Below are 26,486 nucleotides of genomic sequence, written 5' to 3'. Positions count from 1 at the left end.
GTAATGCACGTTTCCCTAGGCCACCTGGTTAGCCTGGCAAAGGTGACTCAGACAGCAAAGCCCTCCTTCATCGTTCGCTCCCTGAGGTCACCTCGAGCCCGAGCAGTCTCCTTGTTGTGTAACTAAAGTCCCAGGTTATAGGAACACATTAAGTCTTTAACGGCTTTATCTCTCCCTCACCTTGCTGGCTGATGTTGGGGTCGCCATCCGGGGAAGACACTGGGTACACACTGCAGACTTCTGTAGGAAGTCAGGGAAGTTCATGCTGCTGGCTTCTCCAAAGGGCCCGCATGCCAAGGCGTGCTGCTCATGCCCGTTTCCAAGGGCCACGCGCCCCGCCTCGGCATCTAGACGGCAGTGTGGAGTAAGCGGTAAAGCCGTGAGCAGAGACACACTTGTCCCGTGACTGCTGAGCGACTCTTGAGTTCGTTATTAGGTCTTTCCCAAAACTCAGCCCCTTTCTTCTCTGCTACCTCATTCTGCCCGAAATCTGGATGCACACAGGCAAGTGAGGGAGCTTTCAGCGAGGAACCTCACACAGCGGAGACAGGAGGGGCTTAGCCAAGCAGGCCTTCTGTGTGGAGCTTGCCACCTCCTCCGTGTCACCTCTCCCTCCTCCCATCTTAGGTAGGGAGGAGCTAGTTGATCATCTAATAACTTAGAAGTAGCATGTGTCCAGGGAACAGCATATTTGTATAAAACTAAACCAACAACATGGCGCTTGCCTCTCCATGAGGTCATGAATCTGAAAGGCCGGAGCTTCTGGCGTAAACTAACCTGAATTTCTCTTTGTCTTGGCAGCACCCTTACATCTATCGGGTTACCTTTGCCACGGCTAGCGAATCTTCAGCGTTGCTGATTAGAACCTTTAATGATAAGGGAACTCTGAAGGATCTGATCTACAAGGTACTACTTATAAATCAAGCTCGTGATCATGGATTCAGACCCTTTAGAATCTGTCTTGATACGTAAAATTCCAGGAGCTAGGCCCCATGAATTTTATTCCAATTTTTAAGTTTTAAGCACAGCATGGTGAAATCCCATGTTCTCGGGAGTATTGCAAGTTTCAGTCCAGGCTCGATTACATAGTCCCTATCACAGAAAACAAATGGAGAAAAGTTGAGTCTGATTTGGACAAACTTCTGTTTGCTTAAAGAGCGTTTCTTTCCCTGTGAGCAAAGACAGATTTACACAGTAGGTTGCTCGGATGGTGAGTTTGAAACTTTGTGCTTTGCATTGAACAAAGCCCCGTGGTAAAAATTGGCTCCTCCAGCTCTTTATGTATTCTTCATTCTTTTCTAAAGGCAAAACCAAAAGACCCCTTCCTAAAGAAATACTGCAACCCTAAGAAAACCCAGGGCCTTGAACTCCAGCAAATAAAAACATATGGACGGCAGATATTAGAGGTAAAGATACTTGTTTTGCTTAAGTCGTTGTCTTCGTTCGGGTTTTATTGCTGTGAAGAGACACCATGACCATAGCAATTCTTATAAAGAAAAACATTTAACTTGGGGCTGGCTTACAGTCTCAGTGGTTTAGTCCATTATCAGCATGGCGGGAAACATGGTGGCATGCAGGCAGCCGTGGTGCTAGAGAAGGAGCTGAGAGTTCTACATCACGATCTGCAGAGCCATGTCTGCAGGGGACTGTCCTTACCGGGCATAGCTTGAGCATATGAGACCTCAGAGCCCGTCCCCACAGTGACACACATCCTCCAACAAAGCCACACCGACTGCAGCAAGGCCATACCTTCTATTCGGACAACCACAGTTGCACTCCTATTTCATCCAGAATTACAATTTTAAAACAGAGTATATGTCTGCCACATGTGTTGGGGCTGCTGCAGAAGGCAGAAGCAGGTGACAGAATCCCTGGCACTAGAATTTCAGGTGGTTGTGAGTCATCCAATATTAGGAGCCAAACTTAGGCCTTTTGGAAGAACAAGTGATCTTATTCTGTAGCCCCCTAGAATGACATTTTTATTATGAGAAAGTTCTTGTGCATCTTCCAATAATAAGACGATGTCTTATTATCTGTACCTTGATGTATACCAATATATAGCAAGTTGATATATCCTGATATAACTTGATATATAATTCTGGATTACATTGTTATATTTTCCCCCAACAAACAAATAATGAGATAAAGGTGACATCTATAAAATTCCAAAAGTTTGGCCATTGGAATTTGGTATCATCTTTTGTGTTATTTGGCTGATCTTTATCTCTGTGCCAAGATTTTTTTCTTTTTAAGCTTCATTTTTATTGTCTGAATGTGGATATGCAAGCCATGCCATGTGAGATGCCTTTACTTGGGTTCCAGGGATTGAACTCAGGTCATCAGACTTTGATGACAAACATTGTCATCTGCCGATCTGCATGAACATATATAAGTTTGGGTTTTTTTGTTTTTGAGACAAGGTCTTACTGTATAGCTCTGCCTGGCCTGGAATGCATTCCATAAACCCAGGTTTATGTGGAACTCAGAGATCTACCTGCCTCTGCATGCTAGGGACCAAGGCATGTGCCAAGAGCCTGACCCCATGTTTCTTCTCTACACAACTGTAAAGGCTGCTCTCATTTAGGTTGGAGATATAGCTCAGCAGGGCAGTGTTCTTAGTATTTCAAGGTACAGAGTGACCCTCAACACTAAGAGAGAAATGGAGGCGAACAAGAAGCAGAAAAGAGTGCCTGCCAGCTTTGTCCATGTCATCCTCTCTACGTAATCTCTCTAGGCTCTTGTATTTCACAACCTCATCTGTAGAGAGTTAACCATACCCTAATCCCATGTCCTTTATATCCTTCCACCCACCCACCTACCCATCTACCCACCCATCCGTCCATCTGTCCATCCATCCAATCATCCATCCACCTGTCCATCCATCCATCCATCCGTCCGTCCATCCATCCATCCACCCACCCGTCCATCCATCCATCCATCCGTCTGTCCGTCCGGCCGTCCGGCCGTCTGTCCGTCCGTCCGTCCGTCCATCTATCCATCCATCCATCCATCCACCCGTCCGTCCATCCATCCATCCACCCACCTATCTACCCATCTATCTATCCATCTCTCTATCTCTCTAGATACATTCATATGTATACATACATACATACATACATACATACATACATACATAACATGTTTTTGTGTAGGGGTACACTTGTCTATACATATACATGTGAGGGCCAGAAGTCAACAGCAGGTGTCTTCCTATTGTCCTGGAACTCACTCTGTAGACCAGGTTGGCCTCCAACTCGGAGTCCTCCTGTCTCTGCCTCCTGAGTGCTGGGGTCAGAGGTATGCACCACAACGCCTGGCAGGATTTCTTAAAGGATGACATTTTTAAAGCTAGTGGCTGGAAAGAGAAGTTAGCATGTTTCCTTCTATGTTTGCTAGATTGCAAAGGCACCCCTCGCTGCCTTTGCTCTAGCCATGCATCTTTTGCTGTCTTAATGGAAGCTGAGAAGTTTGCAGAGAGGCTAGAATCCTGCTTTGTGTTATTACTAACCACCAAAGACACTCAAAGTAGATACCGAACAGGAGAAGTTCTCACCTTAACTCCCGCTCCTAAGTGATTGGCACAGACACTGATGCCATCGCTTTATGAATCCACACAGGTGGAACACAACAGCCTCAGAAAAGAGCCAGCCTGCTGGGACCAGAAAGTGCCCAAAGCCGATCCTTCGGGCATCGGAGCTGTTTCCTCCAACCTAATTCTCTTCCCTTGGGAAGAGAGGAAACTTGGTTGTGTACCCGACAGTCCACAGCTGTGAGACAGTCTGCATCATTCTTTTTCCAAAGAGCTCATCAGAGCTGGCATTTCTGGGTGCTGGGTGCTCTCGAGTGGCCTCTGGGTTTTATTTATTTATAAATATTTATTTATATTGATTTTTGCTGGGGAGTTAGCTCCTGCATGTTAAGAAAATCACCGCCGAGCTACACGCCCAGCTTACATGCCTTTTCCTTTTTACATTTACTTGTTCGCTTACATGTGGGTATGTGCATGCCATAGCACATGTGTACAGGTCAGAGGACAACTTTCGGGAATTGGTTCTCTCTCTTCTCCATGTCTGCCCCAGGGATTGCTCTCAGTTTGTCACGTTCTATCGCCAGCACATTTTAACCTGAGCCGTCTTATTTTCTCCAAAAATATTTAAAACGTGAATTTAACCTATGTTCTACGTGAGTGAGCTGGGAACAGTTAACCTACACATATCTTTAACAGGTACTAAAGTTCCTTCATGACAAGGGATTCCCTTATGGCCATCTCCATGCAGCTAACGTGATGCTGGATGGTAACACTTGCCGTCTGCTAGATCTCGAAAACTCTTTATTGGGTCTTCCTTCCTTCTACCGATCCTACTTCACACAGTTCAGGAAGATCAATGTAAGTTGTGGCAGTCATGACAGGACTGTGCTTGGTTACAAATTGCCCTGTGCATTAAGCATTGGAGAATATGGTTGGTGTGCACCTTGCTCCCACTTCTTCCATGGAGCACTGCTGGATCTCTAAGAGGCAAGGACGACATGGTGGGTGGGACAAGGAAGGGAATAGGATCATTGATTGAAAATGACATAGCGTAAGTCAGAAGGATGTCCTGTGAGCCTTTGCACAAGGCTTTGGAGTTATATTGGGAATGAGGCTGCCCTGAGCCTTGTTTCTCCGTGGAAGCCTGGGCAGACGCAGTGAGCTCCAGTGACTGAAGGGTGAACATGGCACTGCTCTTTCTTCCCCAGACATTGGAAAGTGTAGATGTCCACTGTTTCGGCCACTTACTCTATGAAATGACTTATGGACGACCTCCAGACTCCGTGCCTGTGGACTCCTTCCCTCCGGCGTCATCCATGGCTGTGGGTCAGTTCAGGGCTCGGGAGTGGGGTCTGCTGGGATCTGTAGGCTGCAGAGCTACTTCACCTCTTGCCAAACTCCAAGAAAGATGGGCAGCAAGTTGTCATCCTCCCTAGCCAGAACACACTTCAGTGAACGTTTGGATGGCTTGTCTGTCTGTTCATCTGTCTGACTTCTGTAAACCGCACTGTCCTTCTGAAAGCAGGAGAACGTAAAGAGAACTGTGGCCAGCTTGGCCTTTAATCAGAAGCAGAGCAGCCAGGCAAGTGTCAGAGTCCCATCCAAGCAGGAGTGGGAGTTGAAAGGAACTTGAGAGCCATGACTGGATGCCTGGAAGTTAAGGGCCTAGCCTGCCCAGCCAGGCCTCCAGATTTTCAGGTAGGTGGGATCAAGGAGCTGTTACAGCCTTACCCAAGGAGACTAAGGAGGACAGAAAGACAAGTGAGGCATAGGATTGGTGCAAACTCATCTCAGACCATCTCGTACTTGAATGGCCAGCTCAGAGCTCAAGGCTGGAAGAAAGAAAGCCAGGGTAGCTTTTGGGATACTGTGCTTGGAATGTGGAAATCACTGTCAACCTTCACCATGCCGGATGAGGCAATTCAAGAGAACAGGTGTGGGCCTGGTGTGGCGCTGCACACCTTTATTCCCAGCACACAGGAGGCAGAGGCAGGCAGATCTCTGTGAGTTTGAGGCCAACCTGGTCTATAGAGTGAGTCCCAGGACAACCAGGGCTGTTACACAGAGAAACCCTGTCTCAAAAAAACCAAAGCAAGAAAGAGAAAAAACACCCTGGGACTATTTCCTGCCAAGTTTGAGCAGCTGAAACTGAACAGTAACCTGTGGGTAGGAGAATCCGGTGCTCATTTATAGCATCAAGGTGATGGATGACGAGGTGTCAGCAATTGGCACTCTGAGTCTTGGTTTCCATTAAAAGCAAGCAAGTGGCAACATCAGGTTCTGAATTTTGCTTTTGTGTAATGTTTACTTCTCCCTAAAGAGACCAGTTGTATGAGCACTATCTTGATGCCTTCCTCCATTTATCCTCGGACTAGACTTAGCTGTCTGTCAGCATGTGGTTTCTGAGACATTTCTTTTGAGTCACTGATAATGGCAGTGTTTCCCATCCCCCACACATGCCATCTGTCTGTATGTGAAGAGTTTTGACACTGTCCTGATCAGCCTGAAGACAGTTGTTGCTAAGAGATGTCAAACTTTTCCTCACCGAGTGGCTCTGTGAGAGTTGTGTGGGACTAAAATGTCTATCTGTTCATTTCAAGTGGCCGTACTGGAGTCTACGCTGTCTTGTGAAGCCTGTAAAAACGGCATGCCGACCGTCTCCCGGCTCTTACAGATGCCGTAAGTCAATCATAAGCATTGGTTGTAATCTTGATCACTGTGCTGAACCTTGGACCACTGTGCCCGGAGCCCGGTGCCATGGTAAAGACTCAATTTGGTCCCTGCAGAGTTGAAGTGACCGGCTTGCTGTCAGTCACTTACAGCATGACGCCATGACCCTTTCCTTGTGACTGCTCTGCTTGGTCTAGTTGCTGTCCTAGGAACCCAGTGTCCTTTCACGTGTCCCATCACCATTGACACTTGTGTGCGTTTGTTGAACTCCTAATTTAGGAAATACGGTAGGAGGGCCCTCCCTAGCACCTCCCTCTGCTGGTCCTTCTCCAGCTACCAGCTGGCCCCAGCTATGTGTAGTTGGTACCTGTCAGGCTTTGGTGGGCCTACCCTCCACGAGGAAGTGGTGTGTTCTTGGACTCCTGTGCTTTTATTTGTTTATTTCATCTCTGAGCACTAGCTGGTAAATACCTAGTGTGTACCAGACCTTGTGCCAAGGGTTTTGTACTCTAAAGACTTCTTCCTGTCAGCACAGTTGTGAGGTCTCTCCTTAGGTTCCTTCGTGCAGAGGTTAAGGCGGTGAAACAAGTTAGACACGCTTGTGAATGGATTTCAGCTTCATTCTTCTCCCAGGAAGACGCAGGCAAGCTTCCTCAGCGTGTTGAGAGGTTCCCCAGCCCTGCTTTATCCGTACCACCTTGTCGTATAGCCAAGGTATTCAGGAAGTAGTAACAGCAGCAAACAAGGTAGGAGACAAAGTGCAGCCAGAGGCTAGGACTAACTGCGGGGCCTATTCCTTTCTCCTACTGGTTAGAGGCGGCCTGCTAAAGGCCAGGCACTTTTTCCCCCTGGGGAAGCTGATGATCAGAAGAAACAAGCCCTTTCCATGGACGTGACACTGCAGCATATGTTTCCAAACCAACAGGCACTAATGACAACATACATATGAGAAAATAAATCTACCTCGAAAACTACAACATCTGCCCCAGACTCCTGGGCCGGAGTGCGCTGGGTTAGGGAGCAGTGGGCAAGACTGCTGTGCTTCTGTTTGCACTCGCGTCGTCTCCCCAGGGCTCCGTGCTTGTCCCCAGTCTCAGCATCAAGACAGATATTCTGTCTTCGCCAGAACGTTCCATCCCGTGGGCTTCCGCTTTGAAGAAGTGTGCCCTGTGTTTAGTGAAAATCTGGAAGTTGAGGATGAATGACAGGGCAGGGCCAGGATTCGAGAAGGATGTCATTTCTGTGTGGAGTGAACTTCTGTCTGTATCCACAAATTCTCACATTAAGAGCACTAAAACACCTGGGCACTCTCCAGGCAGCCCTTCTCACCACAGCATCCAGAGTTCCTCCTGCTGTTGTTTCTATTAACACACCGTGGAGAAAGAATTGACGCACCCCAGAATCTGCTGTTTTAGAATGAAGTATGTCTTAGATTCCAGTTAGGACAATCCAGAAACATACTAAGTCCCAGAATAAACTGCCTTTTCTGAGGCAAGAAAACAAATAGTTCTGTTTAGAAACAGCTGTTAATAAATCTGCAACATTTTGCATACTGGTATTTACCAGCTTTTTTTTTTTAACTATTTTATGGCCTATAGTGTCAAATGCAGCTCTGAGGGCACCCAGTGACCTTTGCCTTTGCTGACAGACTTGGAGTGGTGACTCGGGTGGGCTCAGGGGCTGAGAGGTCTGAAGTTGCTCTGACCTGTTCTGAGGGTACACCAACTACTGAGATCAAACCCGGGGACTTATGCATTTGTTTCTTTTCTTATAGATTATTCAGTGATGTTTTACTAACAACTTCAGAAAAGCCACAGTTTAAGGTAAAGCAAATTATATGATTTTTATGTTTGTGACATAAGTACGTTGACTTTGAAATTTATTTTTTAAAAAACAAGGTTCATAATATGAAGAATTAGGAAGCGTGTGAGCATCCTGTAACTAGTTGCTCTTTTGACTGTTTCTAATGCATGGGGTTGTTTTACTGTTTTGGTTTGTTTCTTTGTTTTTCTTTTTCTGTTTGTTTGTTTGTTTTTCAGGCAGGCTTTCTCTGTGTATACTTGCCTGCCCTAAAAGTTGTTCTGTAGACCAGGGTGACCTCAAACTCAGAGATCCACTTGCCTCTGCGTCCGAGAACTGAGGTTAAAGGCGTGTACCACCATTTCCAGGCTTTTTTTTTTTTTTTTTTTTTTTTTTTTTTTTTTTACAAACCAACTTGGATGGCGTGGAACTTGCAGCAGTCCTCTTGAGTCTGCCTTCCCAATGCTGGGTTGTAGGCATACGCCCGTATGACTAGCCATAGCGCATGCATTTAAAACATTTTATCAAATAAAAGTGAAATGTATAAAGGCATTGTAATAATATGGAAAATGATTATTATTTAGGCCAGTATCAACAAAACAGTGGGATCTGGAAGACAGAATAGAACCCCAAATATCAGTATCTAAAGAAAAATCTGAAAGGAAGTGTTAGGAGAAGAAGCTGTGTGGAACGATGATCTTGGGCTTTGGAAGGTAAAGGCCAGGGTCAGGCCTCGCACTACTCTGTGGCTGCTAGTAGCCATTTGCCATTTGGGGCCACATTGCTGTCTATAGTGCTTGGGCTGTGCACTGAAGCCCAGGAAGCACAGCACGGCTTCTCCCAGCTGCAGCAGACCTCCCACCTCAGCTGTTTTTCAGTGGCTGGTTTTATTTTAGGAATCTCCATATTGGTTTCCACAGTGACTCTATCATCTTGCATTCCTACTCAGTACACAAGGGTTCCAGTTTCTCTACTTCCCTGCCGAGACTTGAGTGTTTTACCTGTGTATATGTCATGAACTACACAAATGCCTGCCCGGTGCCTGCAGAGGCCAGAAGAGGGCATTAGATTCCCTGGAACTGTAGGTACAGATCATGACCAGACACAGATCATGAGCTGCCCTGAGGCTGCTGGGAACCAAAATCACATTCTGTAAGGACAGTAGGTGCTCTTATCCACTGAATCTTCTCTCAAGCCCAGATATTTGTAATTCTTTATGTTATTCTTACCTGTCTGTCTGTCTGTCTGTCTGTCTGCAACAGGGTCTCACTAGAACTCAAGTTAGCCCAAAACTTGCTTTATAGCCCAGGCCAGCATGGAGCTCAACTTCTCTGCCCTGACTTCCTGAGTGCTGGGGTAAAGGCTTGTGCGTCCATGCCAAACTTATGTGTGTTCTTTCTGATAGTGGCCATCATAATGGCTATGAAGAGATCTGATAGCTAATTAGCGGTTTTGATTTGTATTTGTTCAGTGTTGAACTTCTTTTTAACTGAAGAAAGCACCATTTGATAAGGCAGGGCATTTCTTTTTATCATTTGTTTATTTTCTTTGAACAAATTTCTATTCAAGTTCTTTTCCCATTCCTAAGTTGGGTTATACATTTTTGTTCATTTGCATAAGTTCCTCTATATCTTATGATATCAAGTCCTCACAAGTATTGACATATTTTAAATTTCACTGTGAGCAGTGTCCTTTGTTGAACAAAGTTTTGATTTTAACTAGTCCAGGTTATTCCTTGTTTTCTTTCATTGCCTATGTTTTTGGCGTTGTATCCAAGAAATCATTTCCAGCTGGGTAGGATGGTATATATCTGTAATTCCTGAGGCAAGAGGATCATTAGTTCAAGGCCAAGCTGGGCTACATTAGATTGGCAGGTCAGAGCCTTACCCCACCCTGGCAGAGAGCCAGAACTGGTGAGTGGCGGCTGACGTAGCTGCCGAAGCTGCAGGGGAGGGTCCCAGGCCCATCTGCACAGCTCAGAGATGCTGTCCCCCAAACAAAAATAAGTAGACGATTCGTAAGAAAGAAATACAAGTCCAGGGCCATGAAGTGCCTTCCTGAGCTTTAGGAGTTCTACAGTTTTAGATCTTGCACCCATGCTGAATTAATTTTCAAAGATGACTTAAGGTAATGATTTAACTTGACTACTTTTTATGTGGGTATTTAACATTTACGAACACTCTTTTGAAGCTACTGTTCTTCCCTGGTTGTGTGTGGAAGAACCATTTGTCTATGTACACGAGGGCATGTTCCTGGGATCTCTCATTTTTGTCTATTAACTGTGTAATAGCTGGTTTTGAAATGATGTCTCGGGAGAGTGTGTAATAATAGGTTTCGATGCTGTGCTTGCTCTTTGAGACTGCCTTGGCAGTTCTGGAACCCTTGAACTACTTGGAACACAGTGTGGTTATGCTTTAAGTCTATGCACCCGTGGCCTGAAAGTGCTGGCAAGTGAGCGCAGCTGGTGTACATGGAGCGTGTGGCTTTAACTGGCCTTGTTCTAGAGGACCCCCTGTGTCATGACGGCTGCTGCTGCATGTGTTGGGAACTTGAGAGACTCCAACCACTTCCCTCAGAAGCTCATGTACTACTTGTCCTTTAGATTCCCACGAAACTAAGAGAGGCACTGAGAATCGCCAAGGAATGTATAGAGAAGAGACTCACCGAGGAACAGAAGCAGGTAAGCCGGCAGCTGCCCCTCATCCCTGTGATCATTCAGTGACCCATTCACAGTGACTGGCTTTGGATGTGCACCCCATATACATTTCCTGCATACTTGCTCTTAGCCAGATCTTGGGCTAAGTGCTGTGACAGAGAACATGTCACAGTCCTGCCCTCAGTCTGCTCCGTCTGCATAGAGCAAGCACACAGCCTGGTGTGGTCATCCTTCACGATCAGGTCTTGCTGGTGGGGTGGTTGGTAGCACTCATGGGTCACTTTCTTCTGTAAAGATCAGTGGTAGGAAGGGATTGGGAAAGTGAGATGGATCATCGTCGTTCAGCATGTCCTTCTCCCAGAGAGCCAGACCTGAGCCACAGGCTGGCCAAGAATGACCTCGCTTAGCCTAGCAGCTTAATGCGGTCAAACATATAGAAGTCATTAAGAACCTGCTTTAGGTAGAACTTATTTACATTTGTTGGGGATTGTGGTCTCTTAAAGATTCACCAGCATCGAAGACTAACGAGAGCTCAGTCACACCATGGATCTGAGGAGGAAAGGAAAAGGAGAAAGATCTTAGCTCGAAAGGTAAGCCTGCTGTCCCTGTGTTCTCTTTTAGATCCTTGACTACACTTGAAGAAAATTCTAAGGCTAGTGGTGCACACTTAATGACACAATTTTATCTTGGGAGCTAAAAGCGTTTCCAGATGACTGGTTTGGAACTTACACACATACACTAGCTCCTACCAGTTCAGTCTGTCCTGCTCCTGTTTAGTAGATTATGTTTTTGGGGGAGTGTTGCATGCACATATGTGCACACACAGGCATAGGCACACACACACACACACACACACACACACACACACACACACGAACTCACTCACGCATGCACACATCATTAGCATATAGTTTGCTGGCTTGTTAGGCCCATTGTGGCAGGAAATGCTTGGAGGAGATGGTCAGCCTGGGTGGTGAAGTCAGCATTCTTGGTTATATTTTCTCTTTTGGCTTGTGGCTTCTCAGTAATAGGTTATGAATATACCATTCTTCATAGCTGGCTAACTGTATGTCTGAAGTTTTTTTTTTAAACTCTCAGCTCAGCATGCTTTTTCTTTGCTTACCACCCACCCTTCTTTTATTTTTAAAGAAGTCAAAACGATCTGCTGTTGAAAACAGTGAAGAGCAGCCAGTGAAGCACAGCAACGCCAATAACTCAGGTAACTGGGTAGACGTTGTCGTGGGGCTCAGCATCCAGAGGTGCAGCTCAGGACTCTAGGTGTATGGAGATTTGATTGAGCAGCACGGTAATGAGAGCAGAGATTAGAAAACCTCTGTCCCCTGTGAAGAATCGTGACAACACTCATATTCCCACTTCTCCATTGATGGCTGGACTCCATCTGTTAAAGACAAGAGCACTTGATGTGGAAGAAAATCAGGCCCTTTTGTGTACATGGAAAAAATCTTGCCCACTGCTCTAGAACCCATGTGGTTGAAGGATGTGTTCCCCCAGTGGATTAAAGCATAGACTCTGTGGTAGGGTAGGACAGAGGGGTGTGTGTGTGTGTGTGTGTGTGTGTGTGTGTGTGTGTGTGAGAGAGAGAGAGAGAGAGACAGAGAGAGAGACAGAGAGAAAGAAAGAGAGACAGAGACAGAGACAGAGAGAGAGAGAGAGAGAGAGAGAGAGAGAGAGAGAGAGAGAACCACTCTCGAGTCATTCTCTCAGGCACGATCAGGACTCTGATAGTCTTTACAGTCATTCTCAGCTGCCCCTCTGCTGGCCGCGCTGACTTTGGACCTAATATATGTTCAACTTTGGGCCAGGTTGAGGATCAAACTGAGTGTTCTGTTTATGAATCTGTGAAATACAGTTCAGTGTAGAGGAGGGAGGTGTCAGTAACCCAGGCAGTTTCAGCATGACGGGGATGAATGGGAAGGGGAGATTGAAGTTAAGCTGATTATACTTTAAAGAGATGAAGGACCCATCAGCAAGGGAGGAGCTAGATAGATGCAAAGAAGAGGTTGATGGAGAAGGTAGAGGGCCAAAGGTGAGCACTGAAAGCCCCACTGTCCGTGTCAGGAGTGGAGGAAGTCCATTCATCCCTTCCTCAACACCAGAATGAGGAGGGACAAGTGAAGAAGCAAAAGACTTTAAACATGGAAGGGCGGACATGGTGGTATATGCATGTAGTTCCAGCTTCTCAATGTTGAGGCAGATTCTTCAAGTACAGGAACTGAAGACAAGCCTGGACACTGCAGTGAGATGGATGGGCGGGTGGGTGGATGGAGGGGTGGGTGGGTGGATGGAGGGGTGGGTGGATGGATGGGCGGGTGGGTGAGTGGATGGGCGGGTGGGTGGATGGATGGATGGGTGGGTGGATGGATGGGCGGGTGGATGGAGGGGTGGGTGGAAGGATGGATGAGTAGGTGGATGGAAGATGGATGGATGAGTGAGTAGATGGGCGGGTGGGTGGAGGGGTGGGTGGATGGATGGGCGGGTGGGTGAGTGGATGGGTGGGTGGAAGGATGGATGGATGAGTGAGTGGATGGGTGGGTGGATGGATGGATGGGTGGGTGGGTGGATGGATGGATGAGTAGGTGGATGGAAGATGGATGGATGAGTGAGTAGATGGGCGGGTGGGTGAGTGGATGGGTGGGTGGATGGATGGGCGGGTGGATGGAGGGGTGGGTGGAAGGATGGATGAGTAGGTGGATGGAAGATGGATGGATGAGTGAGTAGATGGGCGGGTGGGTGGAGGGGTGGGTGGATGGATGGGCGGGTGGGTGAGTGGATGGGTGGGTGGAAGGATGGATGGATGAGTGAGTGGATGGGTGGGTGGATGGATGGATGGGTGGGTGGGTGGATGGATGGATGAGTAGGTGGATGGAAGATGGATGGATGAGTGAGTAGATGGGCGGGTGGGTGAGTGGATGGGTAGGTGGGTGGATGATTGGATGAATCAATCATAGGTCATGCCTCATTTTCCTTGGTTACTTCAGATGTTTGCCCACACTAGAGGAGACACTGAGAGGTACACAGGTGACTTGATCTGTAGCTTAAATGCTAGACGCTCTGAAGCTGGAGAATGCAGGAGGTGTAGGTAGTACTGGAGATTGGAAGATTGGAATAGGAGTCCTAAAACTCTAGGAGTAGGATGAGGATCATGACACTATCACAGAATCCTAGGTTTGAGTTAGGCACAGTATTGGGGAGGAGAGGAGGTCCCAGTGAGGCCCAGCATATGCTTGGGGAACGGAAGCTGCTATGACTGGCGTATAATTCCATATTTGGAAACCCACTTGCTTCATAGTTATAGGATGAGCAGGGGCTCATCATTGTCATTGGTAGGAGGAGATGCATTCTCCAATCAACACATCTATACACGAGTGGCTAGTTCTTTGTGATGCAGAGAAGGCCTACTATACTCTTTCCCTTCCCAAGATTATGCCTGTTCTCTTCCACCTGCAACTGGAGGGGTCACCAAAGAAGTCCAGGAGCAGGATAAGGATGCAGCTTAGTTGATAGAACGCTCACCTAGCATGCGCAAGTCCGTGCTGTCATTCCTCTAATACAGTGAAGTGGGTATGGTGACACATGCTTGTGGAGAGCACTTACGAAAACAGGAGTATATTAGGGTTATCTTTAACTACATTGCAAGTTTAAGCCAATCTAAGACACATGAAACCTGTCTTAAAAAACAGAAATCCTACCCAAGATACCTCAGGAGTTTAGGAAAGCCAAATACCAGTTATTGATGGAAAGATCAGTTACCAACCAGTCTAGAGTCATAAGCGCAGTCTTCTGTCTTTAAGATCTGTTAGTGATCAGCGCTCCTGTCGTGCAGAACTGAGGAAGCACTGTGACGGCTGTGGTTTAGTTAGGACCCATCCCCAGTGCGTCCACAGGCAGCAGACGACACCCTCTGAGTCATAGTAGAGCCCAGAACCGCAGAGCTGCTGGTGGTTTCTCAGTGCTGCGTGACAACAGCCCTCCCTTGGGCGCAGTTTGTCCTCTCCATAGGGCCGTGCCTTCCTGGTTCCACACAAGAGGCCTTTACTGCAGAGCTAATTCCTTGTTAGGCTGGGGCATATTTTCTAGGGATTTTCAAGCTGTGGGGATTTTGGGGTTTGCTTACGGTTTTCACCCTTAATGAGGGTGTTTACTGAATTCGTGTAAGAAAAGGTCTAGAAAATCCACAGACTTGGGCCTGAGCCTCTCTAGCTGAAGCACCTGCTGGTAAAGTTGATCTTCAACAAGCCATTCCTCTTCTCACTTCGGTCAGTTTAGATAGGTGTTTGCTTGTCCTAAGGAGATACTGAGGGATACACAGGAGAACGGAGCTGGGCGTGCTCACGCACTCCCTATACTTCCAGGGAAGATCAAGAGGCTGAAGCCAGTCTGGGCTACTTAACGAGACTCACAAAAGGTTGAATAAATAGCACCCAAGTGTACAGGTGTAGTGGCACACACCTTCGACCCCAGCACTTAGGAGCCAGAGGCAGGTGAACCTCTGTGAGTTTGAGGACTACATAGTGAGTTCCAGGATAGTCAGAGCTACAGAGAAAGACCCTGTCTCAAAAAAGAGTCAGATGTGGTAATGTATGCCTGCAGTCCCAGTTCTTGGGAGGTCAAGACAGAGTAATCAGTAAGAAGGCCGGAGGCTACAAGGAAGAATGGATAGAGGGAGGAAGGGAAGGAGAAAGGGTGTGCACGTAAGTGCGCCAAGGTACTCTTGGGTGAGACTTTCACAGCCTGCTGTGACCATAGTCATTGGTCATTACCCAAGGATTCCGTTGGTTCAGGAGAGATACTGCGACCAGTGTATATGCTATCCTTGTCCCCATTGATCAATGAGCCTGAATGGCCCTGATGAAGGAAATACACCCTGCACTGGAGTGAAAACCTGTCACCACTAGTCTAATTCCTAATTTCTGTCCTTCATCACATATTACACAAGCTCCACATGGTGGGCTAGTTACACACTCTTCAACAATGCTGAATTTCTGCTCATGTCAAGTTTCAAATGTCTGCCTTGGGTCTCCATGAGGATTGATTTCTCTGTTTTTCTTAGCAGGATCTGGGGCCAGCTCACCTCTCACATCCCCATCATCTCCAACTCCACCCTCCACGGCAGGTTAGTAACATATAAGGCGACATGCTCCTTTCTCTCCGTCAACAAGGGAGGTGGGCTTGCTTTGACCCAAACATTTGAGGGGTTAAACCCCACCTGTCTTTTCCAGAGGGACATATGCAAATCAAAACATGCGTCATCTAGAGGCTGGGTCCCCAAGCTCAGCACTAGGGAGGGGCTGCTTTCAGGACCTCTAGTCCTCCAGTTCAAGCCTTCCGTTTGCTGAAAAGCCTCTTTCGAGGCTCGTTGGGTCAAAGCTCGTCTTAAGGAAAACAAGCACACTGCTGTCCTGGCCTTTGTCCTAGCACAGGTTCCTCCTCCAGACCTTCCTGCTCTGGGTTTGTCTTGTCAGAGATGGTGAGATATCTAGCACAGTAAAATATCCCTACCAACGAATTTCTTGTTAACTATTTCTTCTCTGTCCTATACTCTAAAGCACATAATTATCTGGAGAATTATCATTAACTTTTGCTCCACCTGTGAACTAAATCAGATACTGTGAAGATTAAAAAAAAAAAAACTGACAAAGAACTTGTCTTTGGAAGTGTCTATAAAAACACCAGTTCTGGAATACTGTCTTACATTTTTCATTTTTGAACTAAGATTTTTTTTTGACCATTTTTCAAGCTAGTAAAAACAAAGGGGTAGCATTTTTGCTTCTCCTTGGTGTCTAAGAAGCTGGTTCTTCCATTCGGTCCGTTGCTGTCCTCGGAAGAGTTCTTCCAGCTGTTGAAAGGGAGGTCTTTTGCAGGTTTGGCTTGAGCTGACAGTACCACGAACTTTAATGCTTCTGGGACCACCAAGAGTTAAAGTGGCCGCCTTTAAATGACTCGAGCTAAGCCTCCTGGGAAAAGTGAGCTCAAAAAGGCTAGGTTTGATTGACTCTCCTCTTGCTGGCTAAGAGGACTTACTGTAGAATATTCTAGGACCGGGGCCAGTTTTATGTAGCAAAATGCCAGGTCATGGGGATGATTCTCTTGTCTCTGACTTTCTTAGCAGATTTTATAAGGAACTTCCCAATAGGCAGAACTCTCATGTGGAATTTAACTGGGCTAACCAGACATTTCTGGAATGTCTTCCTATTTTGAGCCGTTTTCTAGATTTCCTATCATTTGTATGTGTTAAGGAAGTGGAGAAGATTCTGAGACTTCTTATCCCTGGTTACCAGGGAAACATCCGCTTAGTGTGCTCTTCAGTGTGTGAGTGGTAGTTCTGGGCAGCTTCTTCCCGTTCTCGTGTTTCATTCATAGTCTAGGGACCCTTCTAGGGGGATCTTCTAGGTTCCTCTCTCTAAATGGGAGCGATATCACATAATAGCAACTTTACAGAGACTGAGGCAACTTTGAGAATGAGAGAAGAAAACTGGGCTGCAGAGATGGCCCAGAGGTTAAGAGCACTGACTGCTCTCCCAGAGGTCCTGAGTTCAATTCCCAGCAACCACATGGTGGCTCACAACCATCTGTAATGGGATCTGATGCTCTCTTCTGGTGTGTCTGAAGATAGCGACAGTGTACTTATATAAATATAATAAATCTTTTAAGAGAGAGGCAGAGAGAGAGAGAGAGAGAGAGGAAGGAGGAAGAGGAGGAGGGAAGGAAGGGAGGAAGAGAGAAAGAAAGAGAGAAAGAAAGAGAGAGAGAGAGAGAGAGAGAGAGAGAGAGAGAAAGAAAGAAAGAAAGAAAGAAAGAAAGAAAGAAAGAAAGAAAGAAAACTGGAATTTTTTTTGTAGCGCCTAGTCAGTATGGGAAAAGCCCCATCTAAGGACAGTGGGATGGCAGGGAGCTGTACTGTGAACTGAGGGGAACATATTTTGAAGTTCAAGTGCAGTGGCTGTCAGGAGAGCTTCTGAGCCAAAGTAACAACTCCTTTGTTCCTTTAATGACTTTGTTGACAAAATTACTGACAGAATTATTCACCCCAAAGACCATACTCTGCCCTCTACTGGCTGTTACTTGTAATGGATCTCAGAGTGTTTGCCTAGTGACCTAGCATTGCCAGTGCTAAACCAGGTGAGCACACAGAAGTCTGCTCACCTCACATGTATTCAAGATACACTTACAGGTGGTCTGGAGTTCACCAGGAACTGTATAGCCTGGGTTACAGACAGACAGACAGGCCCCAGATGATGTCCCATGCCTCAGAAGTTCCAAAATGTCAGACACAGTTCAAGCAGACAAAAATTTCTCTAAGGCCTGCTAATATTCTCCTCCAGTAGCTCCCTTGAAATAAACATTTTTATTGACAGGCAATGATGGTGTATGCCTTTAGTCCCAGCACTCAGGAAGCAGTCACTGGCAGATGTAGCTGTGGGTAGCAGCGTTGTGGGAGGTAGAGGCTTGCTCCTCTTTCAGGGATTCTCCTGGGCGAGGTGAGGGGCATGGTTCTCAGCTTTGTAGGGCAGCTAGGTCAGGCCCTGCAGGAGGGACAGCAGCAGCTCAGTTTTGGCCAGTTGAGTTGTGCAGTGAGACTTCTAATAGCTTTAGTTTTAAGTGACCATGGTAACCTGATAGGGTCTTGTTTAGCTGCTTTTAGGATTTGTCGGAAGTGGCAGACATTTCTAACTGAAGAGATCTTCCCAGTGTGAATCTTGTCTAGCAACTGAGACCCTCTCTGTGGCTGCCTCCTTTGGAACTGTTTGAGATAACACTAAATTGTTGGGACTAATACTATTTCCCCATGTCTGGTTGTCTGGTTGCAAATGCATTGGTGGAGTGGCATTCTCTCATACTCTTTAGTAAGGCCTTGTTTTTTGTACTTGTTTTCTTTGGGTTTTTTTTTTTGTTGTTGTTGTTGTTGTTGTTGTTTTTTGTTTTTCAGTGAGACAATTTCTAATACTTTTCTACTGTTCCATGACTCATAGAGATGGCCAGCTTTAAAATTCCTTTATCTCCATTCACCTCATGAGTTACAAGGAGCATTCATTCATTCTCTATATTCATAGTGCTGGGTGTTTTAAAATGTCCCAGTTTGCCATATACAAATATTCGCTGCCACCATATTTGGAACAGGCAACAGGGCTACTGCCTTTATTCCCTCGTGTGTGTGTGTGTGTGTGTGTGTGTGTGTGTGTGTGTGTGTGTGTGTGTGTGTGTGTGTCTTGTGAGAATTATGGGGAAGTCAGTAGAAGTTGTTGAACCCATGGAGTTATAGGCAGGTAGGAGCCTCCTCATAGAAGTACCAGAGATGGAGCTTGGGTTTCTGGAAGAGCAGCAAGCATTCATGACCTCTGAGCCAACTCTCCAAGCCTCGTGGGTGGGACTAAGATAGGACCTCATGTAGCCCAGGCTGGCCTCAAACTCTATGCATTGACTCTCTAGAAAAAGTAGCTCTACAAAGGAGTTCCAGAAACTGAATAAACCTGACACTCACATTTGATAATCACATCCAAGGGATGCGCCTTCATGGTTTCATTTAAAAAAAAGAAATAGCCATCGTTTTAAAAAGATTTATTTATTTTATGTATATGAGTACACTGTAGCTGTCTTCAGACACACCAGAAGAGGGCATCAGATTCCATTACAGATGGTTGTGAGCCACCATGTGGTCGATGGGAATTGAACTCAGGACTCTTAACCACTGAGCCATCTCTCCAGCCCCTCATTGTCTCATTTAATCCTCAATTTTCTTCCCGTCCAGTGAGAGCAGATTCTGGTTTAGCAGACTCCATTTTAGAGAAAAACTGAGCCTCTAGTAGCATTGACAACTTGACCAAAGTCACAGGTATTGGAGCCGCAACAGCCAGGATTTGAACTTGATTCTGCCCCTGTTCGTTTATCCCACTCATTGAGCGCGTGCTTTTTCCGGGGAGTATGCTACTCTGCTGGAGTGGCGACTCTCTACCAGCTGCCCACCGTGACCCTGAACAATTCAACTCCATTCTCAGAAGCTGCCTTTTATTTCATTTTACTTCAATTAATGTTTTCTGATAAACAAAATTCTAATTAACAGAGGAAATACGTTCAGAATGGTAAAGGCATGCTAAAGCAGTGATGCTTTTAGCGTGGCAATCGTCATACGTAACAGCCTAGGAGTCCCTGTCAGAGAGAGGAACATTCCAGACAAATGGAAAGGCACGAGGACCATGAGTCCGAGCAGAGCTCAACCCTGCCGCAGGTTTCCTTTTTCTCTCCCAAGTAAAACCTCTCCAGACCACCGTTACTTTTAATCTTCTCCAGACCCTCTACCTCTAGACGTTTGGAGAGAGGCCTGTATGTCATCTTCTCTAGAGAGCTTTCTTAGAAGCAGGCTTTTGAAAGGACCCTTGGGCCAATTAGGTGGCTCACGTGGGTAAAAGTGCTTGCTGCCAAGCCTGACAACCAGAGTTCTCTCCTGGAACCCACATGGTAGGAAAGAACTGTCTTCTGCAAGTTATTCGCAGATTTCCATACTGTGCTGGGCACTTGTACAACACACACACATTCAGAGACATACATATACCACACAGAGACCTAGACACACACACACACACACACACACACACACATATACACACACACACACACACAGAGACATACATACACCACACAGAAACCTAGACACACACACACACATATAGAGACATACATATACCACACAGAGACCTAGACACACACACACACATATAGAGACATACATATACCACACAGAGACCTAGACACACACACACACACACACACACACACACACACACAGACATACATACACCACACAGAGACCTAGACACACACACACACACACACACACACATAGAGACATACATATACCACACAGAGACATAAATACAGACACACACACATACACACACACACACAGACATACATACACATACCACACAGAGATACAGACACAGACAGACAGACACACACACACTTAGTTCATATTCACGGCAAGGCTTTTAAGCAGTAAATTATATCAGACTGTTTGGTAAAGTGAGCTCCCTTTTTTTTTTTTTTTTGAAGATTTATTTTTATTTATATGAGTACACTGCAGCTGTCTTCAGACACACAGCAGAAGAGTGCATGGGATGCCTTTACAGATGGTTGTGAACCACCATGTGGTTGCTGGGGATTTGAACTCAGGACCTCTGGAAGAGCAGTCAGAGCTCTTAACCACTGAGCCTTCTCTGCAGCCCTTTTTAAGCCTCTTGATACAGCATCCTTGGTGATAAAATATGGAACAGATCACGGGCATCTGTTCTGAACTCAGAGAGGAAACCTCTTTGCTCTTCAGAAGAGCATGTTATGCTTGTGAATAAATAAAAACAGCGTCTAACTGGTTTAGAAAGGTGTGAAGAAAGGGGCTTGTTCATTTGTTGTATTCTGAAAGATTCATGTTTGTGCTTGTAAACCAAGGTATTTTGTGGTCACGTGTACCCCAGTTTTGCATGAGAATACACATGTATTTCAGACTAATATTTTACTGTTACTATTGATTAAATGACATTAAACTCTGAATAATAATCTCTCTCTCTCTCCCCCTCTCTCTCCTCTCTCTCTCTCTCTCTTTCTCGCTCTCTCTCACTCTCTCTCTGTCTCTGCTGTCTTCAGTAGAGCATGCACCACTCTGAACGTGAATTTTCGGTAAAGTACACTATGCTGACGTATCCAGCTTTAAAGATGCTGTGTTTCTGTGTCTAAGACTGGACCCAGTGCATTTTGTCCCTGGTGAACAGAGCTGGAAGCAGAGCGGAGAGCACTCCTTGTTGGGACATTTCAGTGAACACAGCATCTTTAAATGGCCCCCGAGTCACTTCATCCTTATCCATTTCATTTCCTTCATGGCCTTCTAAATCTTCATCTTTCACTCCAGTTTTAGTTTGGAAACATGGGCTCTAATTGCATCAATGGCATCTGAGTGCAACTCTAGAAACTCTTACACTCAGTCATGCTGCAGGAATATTGGTTCCTAGTTACTGTAAACAGCACATAGTGTGAGGCACCTGGCGTATGTTGGCATAACTTCCTAGCTTTTGTCATTGATGATAAAATATAGTTCTTTCTGACTTGGGAATTACCGAGTCAGATGTGAGTCTCCTCGTCTGCCTAAGGCCAAGGCAAAGGTGGCCCAACAAACTGAGGACTGCTGTGTCCCTGTGTGTTGTGGCTGCTGTTTCCTCTGGGTCTGCTATGGTCTAGTGGTCAGCTGACCTGCCCATCCTACAGAAACCTGGAGGAACTACTAGACTTGACTCAGGACTAGGTGACTCCAAATGTCCTTTCCACAAAGGTGTTACAGATGTGCCTGGTACAGCAACCCTCCAAAGATCTAAACTGCATAATTTTTCTTTGTGTACCAGAGTGCATCCTCTTTCTGGCCCTTGGCTGATTGCCACATTCTTAATGGATCTGGTGGAGGGGCTTCTGGGAAAGTTAGATCTGCTAGTATTGGGATTTTTGTCTAAGAGAACATGAGCCAGGGAACTCAGGACTAACCTGGTTGTCATTGTAGATATATTTCTGGGAGCATGCCTCATCCTAGTTGTGACCTATACCAATAGTCCAACATGGAGTTTGTTTGCTCTTTTCTCTTGTCTGTGCCCTGGGGTAAGTAGAGTATAGGAACAGAGAGTGCATGCATCAGGCACTGGTTTTAGGGTTTCACAGGGCAAGCTGTTAGCTTGTTCTGTCCCTTCCGCCTTTCCTTTCCTGACACTGTCTTATGCTCTCCGTCACCTTTAAAAGAAGCTAGCAGACCCTTAAGATGGCCAAAGACAATGAATAGACAGGGCTTAGGTTCCTGCCTCTTCCAGGTCTGCCCTTCTTCTCAGGGCCTCCCCTCAGCATCAGTATCCCCTGCCCATCCTTGTCCTAGTGTATACTCCAAGGCCTGCTGCAATTCTGACAGGCCTAACAAGGAAAAAGGGCTTCGTGGCCATCAGGCCCTTTGGGACTGCTTGGTCCAGCTCCCTGTGAGCAGGAATCAGGGTATTTACTCTCCTCCCACTGCAATGAACAGCGCCGCTTCTCACACAGCCCCCTCCTCTGTTTGTTACACAGGCACAGGCTTGCCCAGCTCCCTGTGAGCAGACCTATCCGGATGCTCAGCCTTCCATTCGCTATACGGGCATTGAACTTCAGATGGTATATTGAGATTGATACCTGAGGGATTTGTTAAGTGAAGATCCATTTACTGAAACCACCCCTAACTCCCAAAGTCAGGGCTGGAGAGTAACCAGTCTCGGGATGGCCAGTTTCTGGCATGTACTAGGCCCCAGTGCTGCTGCAGTCCACGCCTGTCTTCTTGAGCCTTAACCCTGTAGTGGTTCTTCAGCCAGGTGTCTGACCACAGAGCTAGGAGGGAAACCTGCAGCTCCTGGTCCACACTGACCCTGAGCACATTACTCTCTACCACCGTTCTCTGGCCATGAGGATAGTGCCCGGTGTGTGGGAAGCCATTCATCTCCACATGGGCAAGAGCCTTGGTACTGCATGCTGTCAGTCAAGAAACTCAGTTCTGAGAGCTTCAAGAGACCTCCCCCACCCCAGCATTCTACTGGCTTTACCGAAGTGCCTTAAGAATGTTTCTGCCCTCACCCCACCTGGGCTTCCTAGGTTAACCTCCTCTATAATGCGGCCAACAGAGCCAGGAGTGTCTTCCACAGTTCACCCTAGCGTCAAAGCTGGGTGTCATTCACTGTTGAGCAAACCAATGTGAACTACATTCTGTTCATGTGTCTGTACTTAACCTTTGTTTGTATTGCTTTATCATTATTTGGGAATTCATGATTCCAAAGCATGAGAATGTATGTTTGTGTGAGTCTTTTAATTTCAGCTGCCTTAGGTTGAGGTAAAGATAGAAGGAAGGTAAGTGGTTTTTGTGAATCAAAAGGTTTTAGCTATTGCTTGTCACACTCACTGAAAAGGAGGCACTTGAGTATTTTATTGGTGACCTTGAACCATTCATTCTCCATCCACATTTAGTGGACAAGGTGTCCTGCCTGTTACTCCAGCAGCTCACAGCAGTGTGGGAACCAGCCAGCAGACTTCTCTGGGAATGGCCAGGGAGGGATAGAGGACAGAGTCAGCAATGGATAAGTAAGTAGGGTCTTAGAGAACCACAGGGTTATAACTGCCACACACTGAAATCTAGAACAGCAGCGATGGTTCTGTGCACTGCTTTGGAGAGGACAGTTTACCAAGTTTAAAAAAAAAAAAAAGCAAATAAGGTGAAATTCAGGTTAGATGTCTCAGAATATAAAGGTGCAGGCTCCTAACCCTTGACAACATTTAAAAATGCCACTATCTTGCAAGTATCCATGTTGCTGGAAGCCAAGGGATGTTTTAGATACCCAGTTTCCCTTTGTCCAGGATCCCTGATGTTCCAGAAGATACACACACACACACACACACACACACACACACACACACACTTGATGTGACTCATCTTAAGTTAGGCTAAAGTGAAAAGGAATAGTGCCTGAGAGACTTCCCCCTGAAATGGGACTGCCAGGGAGAACCCTTTTCTCTCAATTCTTCCTGACAAGTATTAGCACTTTATATTTCTTTAATGACTCCCCACAGGGAGTCATTCAGAGCCGACTCTGAGGGACTTGAGTTAACACACTGGCTCCCCGTTGAGAATGTCAGTGGCTTACCATTCTGTAACAGGTCAACAGATGCTACTCCTGCTCTCCTCACCAGCTTGTCTCTGCTACTTCCCATATCATGGCTTACTCCATATAGCCAACCTTAAGGCCACTTCTTACTTATGCTCATCTTTTCAGTGAAGATGCAGTTGCATGGTGCTGAGAGACTGCTTGTCTATAAAATGCTGGCACGAGGACGAGTTTGGGTTCCTGACACCAAAATAAAAAAGAAGTATCCAGGAGCAGTAGCACATGCTTGTAAAGTGGAAAAGTGATATGAGGTCCCTGGAGCTTGCTAGCCTAGTCAAGCCAATAACTCCCTTCAGATATTATGTGAGGAAACAGTTAACGATTGTTCGTTCCTTTGGTACGTGCAGGTATGTTCCACCGTGAGCTCAGTAAGCAGAGCCAACCTCAACCCAAGCCACAGCTGAAAATGGAGTCAGAGCTACTCTAGGGAGAGATGTCCCTGTGTGCTTTCACACACTGAATTCAGTTTTCACATGACTCTCATTTAAAGGAAATAACAACCATTAAATCCCCCACCCCCACCCCACTGCCACCTTAGCTGCTTTTAGTTTTTTTTAAATCAGTGTTTGAAGACACCTGAGAACATTTAGTCCCCAGAGTCCATTCTGCCCGGCCTAAGTGGCAGCATTGAGAGCAGGCGGAAAGGTGGAGCCCTGACCTTCTCCTCTGTCTCTGCAGGACTGTCTTCAGCGTTACCTCCACCTCCTCCGCCTCCGCCACCTCCACCGCCACCAGCAGGGCCCTCCCCAGGCACCGAGATGCCTGCTCCGCCCCTGCCCCAGGCCGTGAATGGTGTGAACCGTGGGGCCTTGCTCAGCTCCATCCAGAATTTCCAAAAGGGAACTTTGAGGAAAGCCAAAACCTGTGATCACAGTGCTCCTAAGATTGGCTGATACTTCTTGGTTACACTGGAGGGCAAGCTCTTTGGTCCCGTCCCACCCTTTGAGTCCCTCCTTCCTGGGTGAGTTCTTCCACAACTTCCCTCAAGCCCCTTCCTGGGTGAACCCTTGCAGAGCCCGTACAGCCAGTCCTGCAGACACTCCAGTCAGGAGGCTTTTCAAGAGGGAAATGTTCTCCAGATAGAATAAAGAGGGGCCAGCATTGCTGCCTTAGTAGTTTGCTCCTTTGTGACTCTAATGGGCTTCCTTTAGGGGCAGCATCATATGGGTTATCGTTTTCACCAGCGAAAGGAAAATGACAGAGAATCAAAAGCAATGACAATATTCTGTCACAGCAGCGAATGGCCTTTGTCACTCTGTCAAGGTGTTCTCATAGCTCATTCCTCCGAAGCATCTTTTGGTGATTTCTTAGGTAGCACCCACGTGTACTCGCTACTCTGCCCCAGATGCTAACACTAACCAAGGCAGTTATGCTGCTGAAGCAAAGGAACGGGCTCTTCGTTCTTCTGTATACCGTAGGGATGGGGAGCTCCTCAGGGAATCCCACTGTGCTGAGAGCAGCAGCTCTGGGTGCATAGTCAGCCACAGTGTACCAGACACGGCACTGACCACAGCTAAAGCTCTTGCCAGTTGAAGGACTGTCTCAGTCCTCAGCAATTAAATCCAGTGGGGGTAGAGGGAGGGCCAACATTACAAGTGAATCTGGCATCTATAGTGATCACTTCTGATCTGATTTATCCAACTTCAGCATCTTTTTGATATTACTCAGTTATCAGAAATCTTTTATCCTATGATTTGCTTAAACCTTTTAAATAAATTGCACTTTAAAGGATTATAAAAAATCCATTTTAAAATTCAAATACACACATCAGTGTTGGTTACTATGCAGAAAGAATGTTATTGTGTATAGTCTCATGTAATCTGTGATACATGTTCAGCTGTATTTTTTATTAAAAGAAATCATGTCAAGAAAGTATGTTGTGGCTTTGCTAGGTGTTTCAGAAGAGAACAACGTGTAGTGTCAAAGTACACTCCGGTTTCTTCACCCTGTTCTCCTTCCATATCTGTTTAAACCAGTCTTTACCATCAAGTGTTAAAGAGGCTCATAGATGACAGAATATATGGGTTCTGGCAATGTGGAGGAGAACCTGACGTAAATCTTTAACTTTAAAAGGAGCCCTTTACTGGGTGTGAGGAGTCTCACCGGG

General features: G+C 46.3%; 1 protein-coding gene across 14 annotated transcripts in view; it reads left to right on the top strand.

The window, feature by feature from the left end:
* Pxk (PX domain containing serine/threonine kinase) overlaps positions 1 to 26,251 on the top strand; it is a 68,627-nt gene extending 42,376 nt beyond the window's left edge. For 3 of the 14 annotated variants that reach the window (NM_001399677.1, XM_063274362.1, XM_008770539.4), the window contains 11 exons: positions 802 to 906; positions 1,305 to 1,406; positions 4,226 to 4,387; positions 4,738 to 4,855; positions 6,130 to 6,208; positions 7,974 to 8,022; positions 10,602 to 10,679; positions 11,159 to 11,245; positions 11,805 to 11,874; positions 15,727 to 15,789; positions 25,058 to 26,251. In NM_001399677.1, coding sequence (NP_001386606.1) covers positions 802 to 906; positions 1,305 to 1,406; positions 4,226 to 4,387; positions 4,738 to 4,855; positions 6,130 to 6,208; positions 7,974 to 8,022; positions 10,602 to 10,679; positions 11,159 to 11,245; positions 11,805 to 11,874; positions 15,727 to 15,789; positions 25,058 to 25,272 — 1,128 coding nt within the window. In that variant the 3' untranslated portion in view covers positions 25,273 to 26,251. Of the gene's footprint in view, positions 1 to 801; positions 907 to 1,304; positions 1,407 to 4,225; positions 4,388 to 4,737; positions 4,856 to 6,129; positions 6,209 to 7,973; positions 8,023 to 10,601; positions 10,680 to 11,158; positions 11,246 to 11,804; positions 11,875 to 12,734; positions 12,931 to 15,726; positions 15,790 to 18,100; positions 18,108 to 20,655; positions 20,667 to 21,045; positions 21,068 to 21,311; positions 21,345 to 22,841; positions 22,845 to 25,057 lie in introns of those variants that run through there. The other 11 variants (NM_182821.2, XM_063274363.1, XM_039093421.2 and 8 more) reach the window with 10 other exon arrangements.
* The last annotated feature ends 235 nt before the right edge of the window (positions 26,252 to 26,486 follow it).

Source organism: Rattus norvegicus, chromosome 15 (assembly GCF_036323735.1).
Source record: "Rattus norvegicus strain BN/NHsdMcwi chromosome 15, GRCr8, whole genome shotgun sequence".
NCBI lineage: Eukaryota > Metazoa > Chordata > Mammalia > Rodentia > Muridae > Rattus > Rattus norvegicus.
The sequence above is the reverse complement of the archived record's forward strand: the minus strand, read 5'-3'. Positions and strand labels throughout refer to the sequence as shown.